This window comes from Sander lucioperca, chromosome 12 (assembly GCF_008315115.2).
Source record: "Sander lucioperca isolate FBNREF2018 chromosome 12, SLUC_FBN_1.2, whole genome shotgun sequence".
Taxonomy (NCBI): Eukaryota; Metazoa; Chordata; class Actinopteri; order Perciformes; family Percidae; genus Sander; species Sander lucioperca.
In genome coordinates this window covers 27,285,946-27,303,614 of record NC_050184.1, presented here as the reverse complement: position 1 = coordinate 27,303,614, position 17,669 = coordinate 27,285,946, and the positions used below count along the sequence as shown (strand labels likewise).

The following is a 17,669-nucleotide window of genomic DNA, read 5'->3' as shown; positions in this document are numbered from 1 at the left end:
CTAACTCAGGCATAAAGAAAGGGAGAAAAATCTTCCACTCCCACCTTTTAATTATTACACAGTATGATTGTCGCAGCCAATCAGTTTCCCGGGTTATCATGCTGTAATGAATCACTTTCCACTGCATGTGTGCGCTAACAAACAGGGCTATACCAAATGTTTCTGCCAAGTAATAACATACACAAAAATGCCTGATCTGTGCTTAAACAGGCATGTTTTTTTTTTTACATACATTGTATGTATGAAATACACTATGCAAAGGATTGGACAGTTTTGATTTAATGTAGAGAAAAAACTTGCACCCAAGAAAGCCCTGGTTTACACAGATTACACGGTCATATGACGATTACAAAGCTGCTATTCAAAACTGTGCATATGTGTACACACATGACTATAGCCTATGGCTGCGTCACTGTGTTACTTATCCACTGATGAGAAGTGCTTCAAACACTGCTTTGGTAATATTCTATTGCATTTTCACAGCAACAGCATGGTGATCAATTTTACTAGAATGTGTATACTTAATTATGTTTGCAGGAAACAATTCATAGGCACCATTAACGGTAGGAAAGTTGTCACTTTAGATTTATCTTATTCGTACAGGTAGTGTAAGACTTTTGTTTTATCTCTTATACTCCCATTTTTGTACAATTTCAACTACAATTCAATGAATATTTTTATGTCCACTATCAAAACTCAGGGGTTAACAGTCTGCATTAAAACACATAAAAATTCCTATTTATATTCTCCCACAAACACCATCTAATAAGCTTAGGCGCATTGTTCTCCATAATAAAATCTTGGTGTTTGTGAGCCATCACTTCCAAAAGTGTACAAACCAATTAGGGAGAAAAAGCAAAGCAGGGAACGTAGGGGGTAAGGCAGGACAAGGGCTACTAAAGACTTCTGTGCAGAAGCCGACAGGATGGAGGGGGAGAGGAGAGCATGAATACAGGCTTTAATGAGAGAGCAGGAGGACTTAAGGGACTGGAAAAGAGAGGGTAGGATTTAGGGAAAAGGCTGCTTATATAAGAACAAACCTAATTTTCTCAAATGGGAGGGCAAGTGTGTGACATGTAGGTTTGACCCCAGTATTAAATTAATGCAACACATGGCAGCATCAGTCGTTTAGAGACCAGTCCTAACAATGCAAAAAAAAGTCAGTTATTCCAAAGGTGAATATCATGAAAGCTACATTTCCTTTATTTCCCTTCACTTGTAATAGGGCTGGGCGATATATCGATATTATATCGATATCGGGATATGAGACTAGATATCGTCTTAGATTTTGGATATCGTAATATGGCATAAGTGTTGTCTTTTACTGTTTTTCAAGGCTGCATTACAGTAAAGTGATGTACTTTTCTGAACTTACCAGACTGTTGTATTATTTGCCTTTTTTCCCACTTAGACATTATGTCCACATTACTGATGATTATTTATCTAAAATCTAAGTGTGAAGATATTTTGTTAAAGCACCAATTGTCAACCCTAGAATATCGCCGCAATATCGATATCAAGGTATTTGGTCAAGAATATCGTGATATCTGATTTTCTCCATATCACCCAGCCCTAACTTGTAACACTTTCCATTTACATAAGTTCCATAAGTACATGTAAATCTTACTTGGACAAATACAAGTTAAAATTCTCTTAAGGTTGTTGTTGTTGTTGTTTTTAAATGGCTTAACTGTCAATCATAAGTCACTTATGGGAAATCCACACTGTTCAGACTAATAGGTTCCTTTCAGACATGATTCATTCTTTGCCCTGCTTTCAGTGTCATTCTAGCCTGAGGTCTGAACTCTCCTATGGAGGATATGTGCCCTCCAGCAGCTCCTGACAGTCCGGGAATACCCAAGCTTTCAGGGTGACTCAGGACAGGACTGGTGCCTTAACATATCTGAAATAGCAGAGTGGCTCCGCAATGACAAATTCATAGAGGAGGAGAGGGGGTGGGGGTCCAATTTGTTGGATGAGATTTGGAGAAATTGTGTATTTTAATACTGACTGCCCAAAGACTGTGTGCATATTTTTTCATTAGATGCCATGTCATTTGTTCTATTCTCCACTTAATAATGTTGAATGTAGATTTAGTTAGTAGATTTTTTTTACAGAAACACATCTGGGATTGGAGTTTTGTCCCAGTCTCCAGAACATGTGAAGTAGACTGGAAATTAAGTTAACTTATAGCGTTTACAATAGATGCATCTTTACATGAGTGTGTGAGTATATTTTTGCTTATGGGTTCAGTAAAAAAACGCTGTTAAGATCCTTTTGTGGCATCTCATTTAATGGGTTTGAGACAGATGTGCCTTGCAGACAAAACACTGACCAATTTGATAAATACATCACATTACAATTTTTCGCACACATGCTTTTTACGCATGTGTTTAGGGGACATGACCTGCTGAACTGGTGATGTATGTGGCCAATCCAAAAGCAGGCATGCTTATCTAGTTATATGACAAACTCAGCAGTAGGACAGTATCATGTGATCTATTTAGTAGCTTCTATTACAATGACTGGGAACACAGAATATGCATGACAATCATGCAAAAATGTATCAGTAACTAACTCAGTATTGCATTCAAAAAATGTTATGGAGAAATGTTAAACTTTGAAGGCTAATGACTAACATTTAATTAGTTTTAATTAATGTATTGTATATGTTTCATACTAACTTTATTCAACTTCACATAAATAAAGTATATAGGCTTGAGCACAACATAGAGAATGTACTCACCCACTCTCTTAATTCTTTTAAGTTCTACAGCCTTGTTGCTGCTTTTTACTTTGGAATACATTAGAAATAAAAAAAATGTTTTGTTACATGTGAAGATTTTCTTACACTACTGAGATGACCTAAGTAGATGACAATGATGCAGCAAGTTGCACAGCTTTATCATTGTTATGGAAATTGAAGATTGACGGATCTAAACTAATATGTTTGTAATCATTTGGATGTCCGTCTATTTCATGTGTGGGCTGCATGCAAAAAAAGCCAAATACTCGTATTACTGTTGAAAATCAAGTATTTAAGGGACAGACAGTTTGAAATTAAGAAACAATTATATATTAGAGAGAATGCTTGCCACTTGTTTAGTACGCTAATGTGAGCGATTTGTGAGTCATTTATTGCTGATTCCAACTTTCTAATATTTTTTGTTCATAGCTAGTTATCAAAATGTAGCAACTCCCTTGCTTCTATGACAGCAAGCAAGTAGGCTACACAATCTTCACTCATAGCTCCACCCTAGTAAAATATAGCTGCTTTAAAACTCAGTGCTGCCACCCTTGTATCAAACTACTACAGTGAAACGTCAATCTAATGTTTTACATGCAGGGTTTTTCTGATTTCTGGTTTGAAAACAGAGGTACTGTACATTTTGAATGGACAATGCTCTGACAGAGGAGCTCACACATGAAGGCATACATAACAACTTGTGTGGAGATGTTTCCTCAGCCAGCTGATGGAGGCAACAAGATTCTCATAATGCATAATACTCATTGGGCCAGGCGGTTGCTACACAGCCATAAAGATTCTGGAAGAATCCAGAAGACAAAGGGAAGAGACTGGCTCTGATGTAAGTGGACTGGGATTGGGGAGAGGATGAATTGAGTACGCATGATAAACAGAGAGCCATATAGAGTGAAAGTAAAACATAAAACTTGAATTCAATTAGAGAGCTAACACAATTGGGACTACATGATGTTATAAGGCTTTCGAAGGATTAATTTTCCCAATAATTATGCATCTATGTGTAGAGTTAACTTAACCATTGTTTTACTGTGCCAACAACACCGCAGTCCTATCCATGTGATCGTAAAATGTGATGGGTTATGGTGTGGCATGGTTTGGGGGTGTGAGAGGTTACGTAAAGGCAGAAGAGCGAGAGCTTTGTCTGCACGGACTGGGGGTAATTCAAGCCTGAGAAAGGAGACAACCATGACTTGGGGCTCAGGGCTTGCAGAACAATACTATCCCCATGAAAAGAAGCCCCCTGTCTAACCCTGGCTGTCCAGTCCTCCCTAGTCTAAGCTCCAGTATAATCAATGGCACTATTAGCAGTTACATAAACCACTGGGCACTTTATACACATGGGCCATTATGACTGGCGAGGTCAGAGAGCGTGAAACATCTTAGTAGCCAACTTCAATACCAGCATCAACAAGAGCCAGGCAGGAAGGACAATAAACAAATGTAAATAAAAACCCAAACAATTAAGTGTTCTTAGTCTTATTTCCTGTCTGCACACAGATAACAGTGAATATCATCAGTTCAGGGTCAGAGAAGGAAACATGTCTGTGCCATTAATTAAAGTATTAGTATGTTTAAAGTCTCTGCCCACCCAAATCACTAAACACAACAACATGTTTTCTAATTTACCACTTGTGGTATCAATTAGTCCAGATTTTGAGATATCTGATTTGGAATTTTAAGAATGACATTTAAAAACCCTGGTAAATCTGGACAATCCACATACCTTGACGTCAACTGTTTTCATGAACTACTTTCTACTAAAGAGAAGAGTCTGTGTAAAAGCCCTAGAGCTGATCTGTGGTAAGTACAGCTGATTACAGGTTGAAAAGTATAAAGGTTTGCTAAGGTACAGTATGATGTTGGAACATTTGCCAGTGAATGAAACACATTTGTTGGGTCACTGCCTGTGCATTTTACAAAGTGTAGGGAGATGACACTGGGAAGTACATGTATATCGGCATACCAGTTTACCCCCAGTAAAGCTAGACCAATAAATAGGTGTGCCTTTATGTAGGCTAATATCAGCATATTACAGATATAACCGTGTGGCGTATATATTGGCCAATAAGTAGTTTGGGTAATAAGATGTTTTGATGTCCCGCTAAGTACACTTTGTGATCAGTTATTCAATTAAAAAAATTAAGGGATCCTTCATTTGTTTGTTATTTACAGCACTTTTGTTAAAAAAATAAAAAAAAAACTGATATTGGTTGGGTTATAACCTTGAGTGTTCATCTTTTTTGTAAATATATGAGTATGAATGTGCAGGTGATGGTGTAATATGTACACGGGTAAGAGAAAGTGTGTACACACTTGTATGTACAGCAAAGCAGTGTGTGTACATGAAGGGAAACAGAGTGGGTACGTGGGCAGAAACAATGTTTGTCCATCGGTGGTGGTTGGTATTTGTTGGAGCTGCTTGTTTATACTCTGCCCATCCTGGTTATGCAACATGGAAACAGAAAGGGCACTGGCCCAAAATGTGTGAGTTTGTCTGGCTGGATGCTGTACAATACCCAGAGTACCATGGGGCAGTATGCAGGCCCAAATAAACTGCCCAGCCTATTCATAAGCAGGAAGATGACGAATCTAGAACAAACAGTCCCAGCCTTTTGGCCCTGAAAGATTATTTAGTCTGGCTATTTTCTTGTTCCCACCACTCAAACCCCATGCCACTTATTGTGGCCCCAAGTTGACCTCGCTACCCACTTTGAAACATACTTATTGGATAGTCGGGGTCTGTGTACTGTTTGGGAAGTTTTAGCAAAACTTCACTGTGAAATAGGCCACTAGGAAGCAGTAAATTTCATAACCGGAGGACAGATAATGAGGACTGGCATTTTGCTAATAGGAAGTTCTCATCAGCGCTTGACAACTTTTACCTAATGAAAATCTTAGAGGGCATTCTCTCATTGCCCATTCAGATTATCTAACAATGTAATGAACTGTCTCATTTACTGAAGCTAACTTCCAAAACGGAGCTCACAATCATCAGTCAAGATCAGTTGAAACCGGATCAAACTCTGCTCTACTTTGTGTGAAAGCTACGTGCCTTCCCTATTCACCTCCATGTCTGGTGCATCACATCGTCCACCATACTGAACACAGAAGGTAAACAGATCTACATCCAATTATATTAAAATGTAACAGTCCATAAGACTATACAAGGCTTGTACAGTCTTGTACAATGCTTGGTGAATAACTATTCCAGGGATGAGTATAGATTATTATACCATTACAGAACAAAAACACAAAATGTAACAATAAATGAATATCACAACTAACTACAGCCAACTTAAATATTACAACCAACTACAGCCTTAATCCACGAGGGGGAGCTAGAGTACAAAATATGCTACACGTGTCATCTGCTGTATGGACAATTGACTGTCAGTCTAACTGCACATTTCCTGACAGGTTTCCTGTCAATAACCCTTCTTCTTTTATTGCATTCTTTTTTTTATCATTCCTCCTACTGACAGACATGCAGTCCTTTATGTAACATAATTCTGACTTGATGTGGCAGTCACATTAAGGCACACAGTTACTGAGAACAGGGAGGAAGGGAGGATATGTCAAGGAGATGAACAGAAGACATGACAAAAGTGAGGGCGGAAAATGGTGTAGCCCTTCTGGTTATATATTATTTCAAGACAGATCATGAGAAAAGATTACAAAAAGTCATAAAAGATGCGTGTCTATGTCAGCATGCAGAAAAAGCATATTCGTGATGCTATATCATTTCAGACGGAACATTTTCAACCAACTGCATCATTTGCTTGAACAAAAAAAAACATACCGCCAATGTTGTTTCAGGGGTTTAGAAGTAATTTTCCGTTCTGATGCAAACAGAAAAAAAATGAAAGATTCCTACTGGCTGAGAATGAGAGAATTGGTTCTGGCTTCAGTGGACTCAAAATATGACAATATTTCCCTAGAGGTTGTGATCAGATTTGAATTGTGTGTGTGTGTGTGTGTGTGTGTGTGTGTGTGTGTGTGTGTGTGTGTGTGTGTGTGTGTGTGTGTGTGCATGTGTGTTTTAAGTGGGTCAGTGGAGCAGAGCTGAGCTCAGCGATCTATAGCCTCATCTATAATTCATCAGAATTACACAAATGATAAAGGCTAGACTGAGCAGGGAGTGGCAGGGATGCAGAGTGTGCCCTATCTGAGTCTGTCTTCCTGTTTTTTTCTGCTCTCCCTCTCTCAGAATGAGCAATTTCCCTTTGAAAACAATCTACTGACCTCTGAGTAAAGAGAAGAAAACCAAACACACCAATCATTTTTTGTTAATAAAAGGTGCACAAGCAGTGTATTTTGACAACACAAGTAAAGGAAGTAATTTCCGTATCTAAAACTGTTGCTTTAGTTAAAGAAAACACTGTAGACCATAAAACCATTCAACCAGCCAGAGGACTGTGTTTAAGGAACAGACATGTGGGTCAAGAGTGACCAGAACATCCTCAGTGACTGAGTATGACCAAGTATGTGGCAATCCTGCAACGGCTGAGAAAACAGCATAGATGCACGTGCATGCCCACGCTAATGTCCTCTTTCACACAGACAGACACACACCAGCCAAAAGAGGAAGGACCAGCTGCAGGCCAAAAATAAATACACAAAAGATTACCCATGGTGAGTCACTGCTGACATACACATAAGTGCACATATTCCCTGTACAGCTGCACCTCCAGTCGTCTGTCCGTCAAACTCCTGAAGTTTGCAGACAACCCCACCCTCTTTGCACTCATCCCTGGTGGGGATGAGTATGCCTACAGGTGGGAGATTTACCACCTGGTGACCTGGTGCAGTCAGAACAACTTGGAGCTAAACACTCTGAAGACCGTGAAGAAGGTTGTGGATTTCTAGAAGCTGCCCTGCACGCCCCCATCACCCTGGGTGACTCCCCAATCAGCACTGTGGAGTCCTTTCACTTCCTGGGCTCCATCATCTCCCAGGACCTCAAAAAAGCATTGGCCTATATGTATTATCACATATGAATATTCAACAGCCTAATTAAAACAGGCTGGGGCTATGCTTCAAAGGGAGCACAAACTGTTGGGTGGAGAGTTTAACCACACGCAAAGACACATGCATGTGATGCACACACATGCATGGCTGCAAACACAATATAAGCATCTTATTCAAGGCTACTCTCTAGATTTTACATAGTACAACAAAACATTCACATTGCTTGTATTTACTTTGTTTTGTTTATTCTCTTTGAAGTGGAAGACAGGAGTCCCATTGAGGTCTTTTAATTATCAAGCACACACAACTCTCTTTGTACATCATTCAGAGGACTTCATTCAAATACGCATCAGAACAGGAACAGGAAACAGGCGTTTCTTTAGCACTGAGATCTAAGTGATAGGGTGCCATTGCAACACGTCTCCTCCGGTGTAGCTCTGGTATGTGAAATACTTGACAAAAGAGAAAGCTTAATTGCGAGGTTTAGAACAAACAGTGATTAAGACAAAGTCCGCGCATTTGGAAAATTGCACAGGAGTCTAATTTTAGAAGGCACCCTTTCCTCGCTCTGAGGTTGCTATTCCACCACACAGGCTGATGAGGTGGCTGTGAGATCAGAGGGTGAACCTGTGAGTATTCAGCTGGGTAAAGCTGCTTGAACATTACCCTGTTACCATGGAGATGGTCAACCAGCTCCACTGTCTAAGAACTGGACACAGATGAGAAGGAGAGAGATGAAGAAAAAGTGAGAGCTAAAAAAAAAGTTTGTAAAGTTGGTAAAGGGTGAAGAGAAAGAAAGCGAGAAGGATTGAGATCCTTATTCAGTGAGGAAAACCTCCCGTTTGATTACAGATCCTGGACAAAGCCGCATGTGTTCTCTCACAAATGCACAAATATGTACAGACAGCTGAGTGTTGAACAGATGCATGTGATGAGTATAAAAACGCTGTGAATCATACGCTCTGGTCTTCGTTGTCACCAGATGTCAATACAGTTCAAGGTTCAAGTTCAAGGATAATTTGTTGTCATTGTACAACACAGGGTTGCACAAAGAAATGCAGTTGTAGTCCCTTTATGCTAAGAAATAAAATAAAAACAGTAGTGCATTCCTATAGTGCAGTTTTTGAAAGTGTTTCCCTTATTCGAATCAAGGGTCTAAGGACAGAGCATGTTGTATACTTTACAGATTGTAAAGCCACTTGAGGCAAATTTGTGATTTGTGTATTTGTGTGCTATATTAAATACAATTGACTTAACCTGACCAGGTGAAAGTTACTAATCCTGAGAGAAATGTGGTTAAATGTTTTGGTTGTTAAAATGGAGATCCTGAGACATGACAATGAGATTGCTGGCACAACCCCAATCCACAATATACACTGAGTGATGGAACATTACTAAACCTAAACCTTACTAAATTTGACACCAATCTGAATATGAACAAAGTACACAAACACACACAAACAAATACCGTAATATATTTTAGGAGAAAGCAAAGAACAGCAGATCCATTGTGTTTAATTCAGTAGATAATGGTGTTTGTTCTTCTGATCAATGACTCCTTTTGTTTGTCTAAGATGAGGGATAGAAGACTAGTGAGAAAAGACAGGGAGGGAAAATGACTAAAGGGTTAATAACACAGCAAGGACAGGAGATGGGGAAAGATTACACAGCGGAGAAGGGAGATTAACACATTTGCAAAGAACATTTTGTTAGTCCTCCGAAACTCTGTACAAAACCACAAGCCACAGATCTGCAAAACCCATTAGTGGCTTTATACTACTTCCTTATCTGACTGGAACACAGTAATAAGGCCTCATAATTAATGTCAACAACTCTGAACCACAGAGTCATGATGGTGCACTGACAACAGCAACTCAAACACACGCACAGTGCTTGAAAAACAATTTGCTTCGGGCTGATAGTTGGCAAACAGATGGAGTGACATCACCTCCAGTGTGGACTAAGAGCACATGCTTCATCATCCCCATGGCTGTAGCTCTCTCTCTCTGCTGAAAAGGCAATCGAAACTCAGTTGTTTGATAATACACAGGTTTGACTGTGTGCTTCTGTGACTGTGTTTACTGTGACTAGAGGGAATCTGCTTTGGCAGTGCTTTGATAGGACTTGATAGTTAGCATATGCATCTGCAGCCCTGGTTGTATATAAGTGAATGTAGTTTGCATTGCCAGACCTATCTCCACAGCGCTGTGTCAGTGCTGGAGTATGGTCTGGCTACACCGCCTATCTATTCTGGGTTGGGGAAAAACATTCTGGCTTGTTTGTATTCCTTTAAATGATTCCCAACTGCCTGGGCGGCACTCCACCCCGACAGCAGAGAAAGCGAGAGGGAAGGGACAGCCGAGGGCGTGAGAGACGTGACGGATGTCAGGCTATATCCCAGCAATGTACATGTACACAGTGTTGAGCTAGAATAAAAGTAAATGTGATATAGCAATACCCTGTGTTTGTCTTTTGCAGCTTTTCAAAAAAACCTCAATGTCACTAACATAGTGTCAGGACGAGCAGTGGTGTCCTCCTGGAAAAGGGCACAAATGCTTTCATCAACACAGCCAGTAGCCTGGGGAGGTGAGAGATGATGAGAGCAATGATGAGGATGTTAAACTAGCAGGGACAGAACAAGCCTCAGGGGACCAGGTGATGTTCTGCGCCTCCCACTGACGCTTCTCCTTACTGCTTTGACAGTACAAAACAAATCCCTCATACAAAACATGGCTTTAAAAAAGTATGGAATTTGTAAGAGATGGGAAAATAATCCTTTGTATTAAGGCAAAAAAAAAAAAAACTTATGTAGAGTTTGAGGCCTTGTTAATGCAATTTATTTATTTTATCCATCCTACAATTTCTTCAACAAACCTACATGCATTTTCTTTCTTTCATTTATTTTCATTTTTCATTCATTAACCGATATTATAATTCATTACTCCAAATCTATTATTTTATTATATTATTTTTTCAATCCAAATGCCAGCAAAAACATAATCAAGTTGACTATATAGATTAATTAAATTCAATTTGTTACCTTACAATGTACTGTAACATTTTTCTTGGGTATTTTTAATAACGTGAGCTCATATGATAGACTAAAACATAATATATTTGCCTCTATTAGATTTAACCTAAGTACTCACAAATTCCCAGACCCTCTTCCCTGTGATTCAGTATTTTTCCACTACACATTATGTACAAACTATCTTGTTTCCCAGTTTTGTTTTTTTATTTTTCTCTTTGTCAATCAAGCAGTTGATTTAAAGAATTATCATCTTAACTGGATGTTGCTCCAATACATTGTTTAAATATGAGGCATTTTGTTTTGAATGGTTGAGAATTAGTGCAGGAGAACATGGGATGTTGTTTTTGACATGGAAACCAAAATATGGCGATAAACAAAGGAAGACAAAGGATGAGCAGGAAGACAGGTGGAAATGTGGCCTGGGGGAAAGACACAGGGTCATATTGGCCCTGGAGAAGGTTATGTTCTTCAAAGACAAACACAGCTTTGGTCTCTCTCAGTAGCAAACATTCTATGGTGTGAGAGCCTCAAGGCTTGGCTTCCGTTTCATTTCAACTCACTAGCTCATATCCCATTACAGCCAACTCCCTGGTTCTTTCCCATCTCGTCTTCCATTCGGACACTAGACATATTGCACCTGTTTTTACTTTTATCTCTCCATCCCTCCGAGAAGAGAGGAAAGACCAGACTAGATCTTTCTCCATTAGTCTGGAATCAGGCCTTCCAGTCTGAAAGTGAGAATGTGTGTCTGTCTGCCCATGTGCGCATTTGTGCATGTGCATGTTGATGCTTCCAGGCCTATGGACCCCCAGCAGCACCATTAGACAGATCTGAAGATGAACAGGGAGGGTGTAGTCAGTCAATCAATTAATCAGCAGCTAATTGTAATTAATCCCACAGGCTGAGCGCCAGCTGCAGAACAGCGGGCTCTTAACAGAGTAATGCTGAGTTTTAATACAGTCCCTCTACTCTCTTTAACAACACTACCACCAGATAGATATATCAAACTCATGGACAGTTGTAGAGCACAGTAAACTAGCCTGCTATTGCAAATTAGTCATAAATATGCTGCAATCTGCAATAATCAAATATTATATTTATTACCAATAATTACATCCCCTGGTGACGGCTCCAGCGAACCTTCTACAGGGTTTCTGCAGGTTTTACCAAGTCAAATTTAAGACCTTTTTAAGTCTATTATGACTGAAATGTAAGACCTAGCTGATTGGCTGCAATATAAGTTGCATGTTGGTCTCATTTGTAGTCGTAATACAGCGAATTATATTTGGACAAGTGAAAGAAAAAACTACAACACCATAGAATAAAAACAAAACAATCTAAAGCACTGCAGGAGGATTTCAATGAGCATAAGAAGTTACTCTTTAGAGGAACGCGCTGACTTATTGGGACTTTAGCTTATTCACCGTATCCCCCAGAGTTAGATAAGTCCATACATACCCTTCTCATCTCCGTGCGTGTCGTAACTCTGTCTGACGCACCCACCGCTAGCCTAGCTTAGCATAGATCCTGGAGGTAACCGGCTCAACATTTTCCTATTTACATGTTGTGATTTGTATAGTCACAGCGAGTACAAATAACAAGGTCACATGAGACACAGCCATCAAACTGGGAACTATTCTCAGAAAGGCGAAGCACTGCTACTTCTGCTACTTGGGCGGAGTGATTTGCTTGCAGAACCCCAGGCGAACTCTCTGCTCCTCACCACAGGGCTTCAGGTGCTGCGAGCATATCACTCCGCCCAAGTAGCAGAAGTTGCAGTGCTTCGCCTTCTGAGAATATAGTTCCCAGTTTATATACGGTTAGAAGACGGTTGTGTCTCATGTGACCTTGCTATTTGTACACGCTGTGACTATACAAATCACAACATGTAAATAGGAACATGTTGGCGTTATTTTGTCACTTATTGGGAGCAGTAGGCTAGATGGAGCCGGTTACCTCCAGGATCTGTGCTAAGCTAGGCTAACGGTGGGTGCGTCAAACAGAGTTACAACACGCATGGAGATGAGAAGGGTATGTATGGACTTGTCTAACTCTGGGGGATACGGTGAATAAGCTAAAGTCCCAATAACTCTGCGTGTTCCTTTAAAGTAAAGCGCTACATAGATGTAGGAAAATTAAAACTTGGAACACAATACTTGAGCGAATTTAAGACTTTTTAAGGGCTAAAAGTTTGATTTTGAAATTTTTGACTTTTTAAGACCCCGCGAAAACCATGCTTCTAAGCTGCAGTTCTTACTGCTGTAGCATGAGTTACTGTTTAACAAGAGAGATAAAGTGCAAAAACGAACCACTCAGTTACTGTATGGATCAAACTACATACAAGTAAATGGAAACTCATTGAAAAATCTGTACCAAAAAAAAGTTAATTTGCAAGAATTACGCAAAAAAAGCTTTCTCCCCAGTTGTCAACTGGCTGATATATTAGTGTACATTGTTTCTGCAACTAACAAAAGAGTCAATATTTACTATTTTGACAGCTGTCCTGAACAAAGCACTACACAAGCAGCCAAAACAACACAAACTCTTGACACAGTACCAAATAGATGGAAGACAGAAAGACAAACTACCCCACAGGGCTTTGCCAGCAGAAAATGTTTACAACAACTGAGCCTTTAGCCATGAATGGAGCTGCATCATGGAGATAGAAAGACACAGACATGGTTTTAATGTCTAAACAGCTTGTGTTTTTTAAGCTTACCTTGGAGTACTGTCTACGAAGACTGAAGCGCTGTACCATCCTGACTGATGGTATTGTACTCACAGCTGGAACCCCTGTCTAATCCTCTCCAATGATATCCCTCCAAAGTACACACTGCCTCACATAGTACAGTCTACATTCACATACACGCACACTGAAGGTACACACGCTATCCTCCTCTCCAAACATCCATGAGCACACACATTACTAGTCCACACCACTTTCGTCTACTATGCAAACACAAGTGAGGACAGAGAGAGAGAAATAAAAAGGGAGGGAGAGCAAGCAAAGATAAAGACAGCTCAGCTGTGTTGCCCTCTACTCATATTCACAGTGATCCCCTGAGCTCTGTCTCTCACAGACACGGTCACTTACACAAGATGCTCACACCACATGGCTATCAATGCCCAAATGATTTCCAGTGTACACACACGCACTATTTGGAACACACACAAAAATGAGGTCTTCCAGTCACACATCCTCTTCTAAGACATTCACACAACAGGCATCGCACACAGCCAGTGCTCAGCTCTCACTCATCTAGGACGAGGCAAGGTTGCCTCCTGCTTCCTGTCAGTGAGCCGAAGGGTGGAGTGAAAAGGAGGTGGTGGTAAAGGAGGAGGGCTCCCCCCTCCTCCTTTGGGAGGATGGCAGAGGAGGAGGGACCAGCTGACTGCCTATACTAACTATCTCCAGGGACATAGGGAGGGGGAAAGGGAAGGAAAGAGGAAGAAAAGGCAAGAGAAGTGCAGGGGGGAAATTGGTGAGAAAAAGAGAAAAAGGAAAAAAGAAAAAAAGAGAAAGAAAGAAAGAATCATCATTTCCTGATACACACTCACGTTTAGACAAGCTATGCAACCCCCAACCTCCACTAACAGCAGGATGTCACACACCTCCAAAGTCGACCCCACTGTTACTATGGCAACCCAGGCAGGGTGTAGCTCTAGGCAGCTTGCTGCAAGTTTCGGGGTAACCACGGCGACTGCTTGGATGACCTGAATGACATTGCTGTGTTGCCGTGCGGAGACAGGGCTGAGAGATGGGCGAGGCAGGTAATCATCTCTGCCAAGAGCGAGCCACAGACCACAGAGAGGCTGATGGTCGTCCATCACAGCAGCAGGACTAAAGGAGCACAGATGTCTGGCTCTCAGCCCTGCCCTGTCATCCCAGGTGAGGTCACTCACATAGGACTGAAGGATACTTCATTTTACAGATGAAGAAAGGGGAAAGAAGTTTCTTAAATTCAGCTCACAGATTAAAGCCATCAGTTTCACTTGGCTATCAACGCATACTGGTCTAGACTTACCGCCCAGTGCCCACTGCTGGATTGACAGACAACCATCACTTAATATGTGACACACTGATACGGAGTCCTTGGAATGGCTTATTTAATTCATCCAAAGATCAGTCTAGTCTACAACGAACATGAGCTCATAATGACAACACCACCTCTACCTCCACATGAACCAAGCCCAGTGCCGCTCACAGCAGGTTAGCTGATCTGACAGTGACCTCTGGTGGCAGACAGAACAAACTGAAGGATCGTGGTAAGGTGGTGAAAAATCAAAACTTGAGGTAAAAGATTAGATTGTTAAGGGCTGGGAGGTTTTAACAAACCAATACCCCCCCACACACACGTACACACAAATTGATGCTGATTATTTTCCATTACGAAAGTTGCACAACATGTAACCCCATTCAATACTTTTAATGATCTTTGGATTAAACACACTATGGTCTTACAAAAAAGACAAATGTATTTTAAAACAGACTACATAAGTACTACATAAATAGATGATTATCCAAGCAGAATACTAAAGAAAGAATTTTTAAAGTACATTGATGTATACACTTGTTGTATTGCAGCTTTTACTGTAAGTCTAAAACAAAACCATTAACCATTCTTCCTGTTAATTCTGAACATTCCCTTCCAATGGACGTGATGGTTTACAAAATATAAAATATATTATATTACAAACAATATAAGTTATTATGAGGCTTCAGCAGTCTGAGTTGGTCAAATCAGGTAAATATTTTCCGAAGCTAGTCACTTTTGTGCAAAATTCCTCCTTTTTGTTTCCCCCGCATAGTGTTTCAGTGCTGAGCTGCGGTGGAGGGATGGTAACAAAAGGCCGGTAAGAACAAGAGAAATGATTAAAGTAAGGAAAACCTGGCACCTGACAATTGTTTTAAGACAGACTTAAAAAGTTGTGAACCTCTCATAAAAATTGACTTCACTGTTTTGTATTATTGTGTATCTATACATGTGTCTCATTTGTTAGCAAGCTGCACCATGGATATCTGATAGACAGCAGTAATGGTAGACCTAATCTCCACATTCACAGCTGATACAGCAGGGAATGTTACATCAGCAGCAAGGTGAACCCTAGCTTTGATTGACAGCTCACTGACAAACAAGGCCAGACACCAGTGAAAGGGTAAAAGAGACACATCGATCAGCCTGTGTAGTGAAATGATTTGTGGCTGTTGTCACTTACCCTGTCCGTCTCCTCCGTGGAGTGGTACCCTGATGACAGCACCACATCGCCCCCGGTGCATCCAGGTGTGGGGCTGCTGGGTGTGGTTTCAGCGGGGGAAGAGGAGCGTGGACGTCTGATGTGCTGCTGTGGATCGTGGGTGTGGCGGCGGTGCGGGGCCTGGGGGCTACCTCTCACGAGAGGATCGCGGTCTCCGCTCCCAGATCCTGACCCGGATCCTTTACTGCGGCGGCTCTGCAGGCTGGTCCCACGCCTCATCATGCCCACAGCGCCTGAGCCCTGGCCAGCTGCAGAAGGAACCACAGGAGCAGAGAGGTGGTCAGATTCAGGACAGCAGGGCCCCAAGGCATCCTCAGGGGCAGAGGGGGAGGAGCCACCTGCTGACACTACAGAGGAGGAGGAGGAGGAAGACGAAGAGGGGATGTTGGAGCGAGAGAGGCGTTTACGTTGCTGCTGGAACAGCTGTTTCAGTCCCTGGCCAAGAACCCCCATGCTCTCCCTGGCGTTTTGGCTCATCTTACTGAAGGAGGGGTGCTCTGACTGGAATGGGGCCCTCTTCAACCCTGGGCCTTGTGATCCCCCTGCTTCTCTTCGCGCTCCAGGACCTAAAATGGGGCCCACCCCCTCTGACTCCCTTTGACTGTCATCTCCCTGCTGCATGTGTCCCTGCTGACCTCTCATGAATAGCAGGGAGGAACTGTCCTATTAATCAGTCTGCTAACACTTCCCTCTCTATCTGTAAGACATGCAGAGGGTCAGACCAAAATGACTAAAGGAGAGAAGAAAACAGTAGAGAACAATGGAAGTGGAGATGGGGCTGTCTGATGGAGGGTTGGATCGGCTCAGTGGCGGTCAGAGGGATGAATCCAAAGGGGGAGCATGCATCTTTGATTCAGGAAAAAGTAGCCATGCTGGTCTAGCACAGAGAGAGAGGAGATGGATTATGAGAGGCTGGAATGTTTCCTAGATCCAGTGACATGAAATCACTACTTTTCACTTTAACTTGTGACCATTTGTATCTTTGAAATTTCATGCAAATGGTAGAAAGTGTGAATGCAGAGTAATCAGTCTGCAGGTTGGACAGCATTAGGCCCCGATCAGACGGAGCGCTTTTGCAGGTTGCAAAATGCACCGCACTGCCTTTTTGTTGAAGACGCCCCGATCAGACAGAGTAATGCTTTTGTTATTCTTGCTAGGCAACCACCAAATCACCTGTCCTTGGCCAAACGTTATTTTGCTCTGAAGTTAAGGGCGCTTTTCAGCTTTGAGTTGAAGTTTTTTCTACTCAAGGGGTGCTCTTGCAAAAACATGAGGTGCATAGAATGGAAAAATGTGAGGCGTTCAGCACCGCTAAAGCAGCAAACACAGTTCACTCTCATTGAAAACAATGACAAAAAGCCACCTGGCTGTGAAAACACACTCTGTGTGATTGGGTCCCTACTCTGCATTTATATACCAAAATGAATATGCAATTGCATTTTAAAAATAATATAGGACACATACTGTATCTTTAGTTGAAGTAGGTATCAGACAGGCTGACTCAGTGACAGATTTGCCAGGCATCTGAATCATTCTACATTCAAACAGGCAAATGTTACATGAGCAAATATAAAGTAATGAAGGAAAACAAGTTGGATCCAGGTTTGCTAGAATGATACAAAGATCACAAAACAAAGTACAAATTATTTC

At 41.3% G+C, this 17,669-nt stretch overlaps 1 protein-coding gene across 13 annotated transcripts in view; it reads right to left on the bottom strand.

The window, feature by feature from the left end:
* The window catches only part of tmcc1a (transmembrane and coiled-coil domain family 1a), a 43,965-nt gene that overhangs the window by 15,283 nt on the left and 11,013 nt on the right, over positions 1-17,669 (bottom strand). For 4 of the 13 annotated variants that reach the window (XM_031316399.2, XM_031316401.2, XM_031316405.2 and 1 more), the window contains one exon: positions 15,981-16,267. In XM_031316399.2, coding sequence (XP_031172259.1) covers positions 15,981-16,267 — 287 coding nt within the window. Of the gene's footprint in view, positions 1-13,482; positions 13,617-15,980; positions 16,897-17,669 lie in introns of those variants that run through there. The other 9 variants (XM_031316392.2, XM_031316391.2, XM_031316395.2 and 6 more) reach the window with 4 other exon arrangements.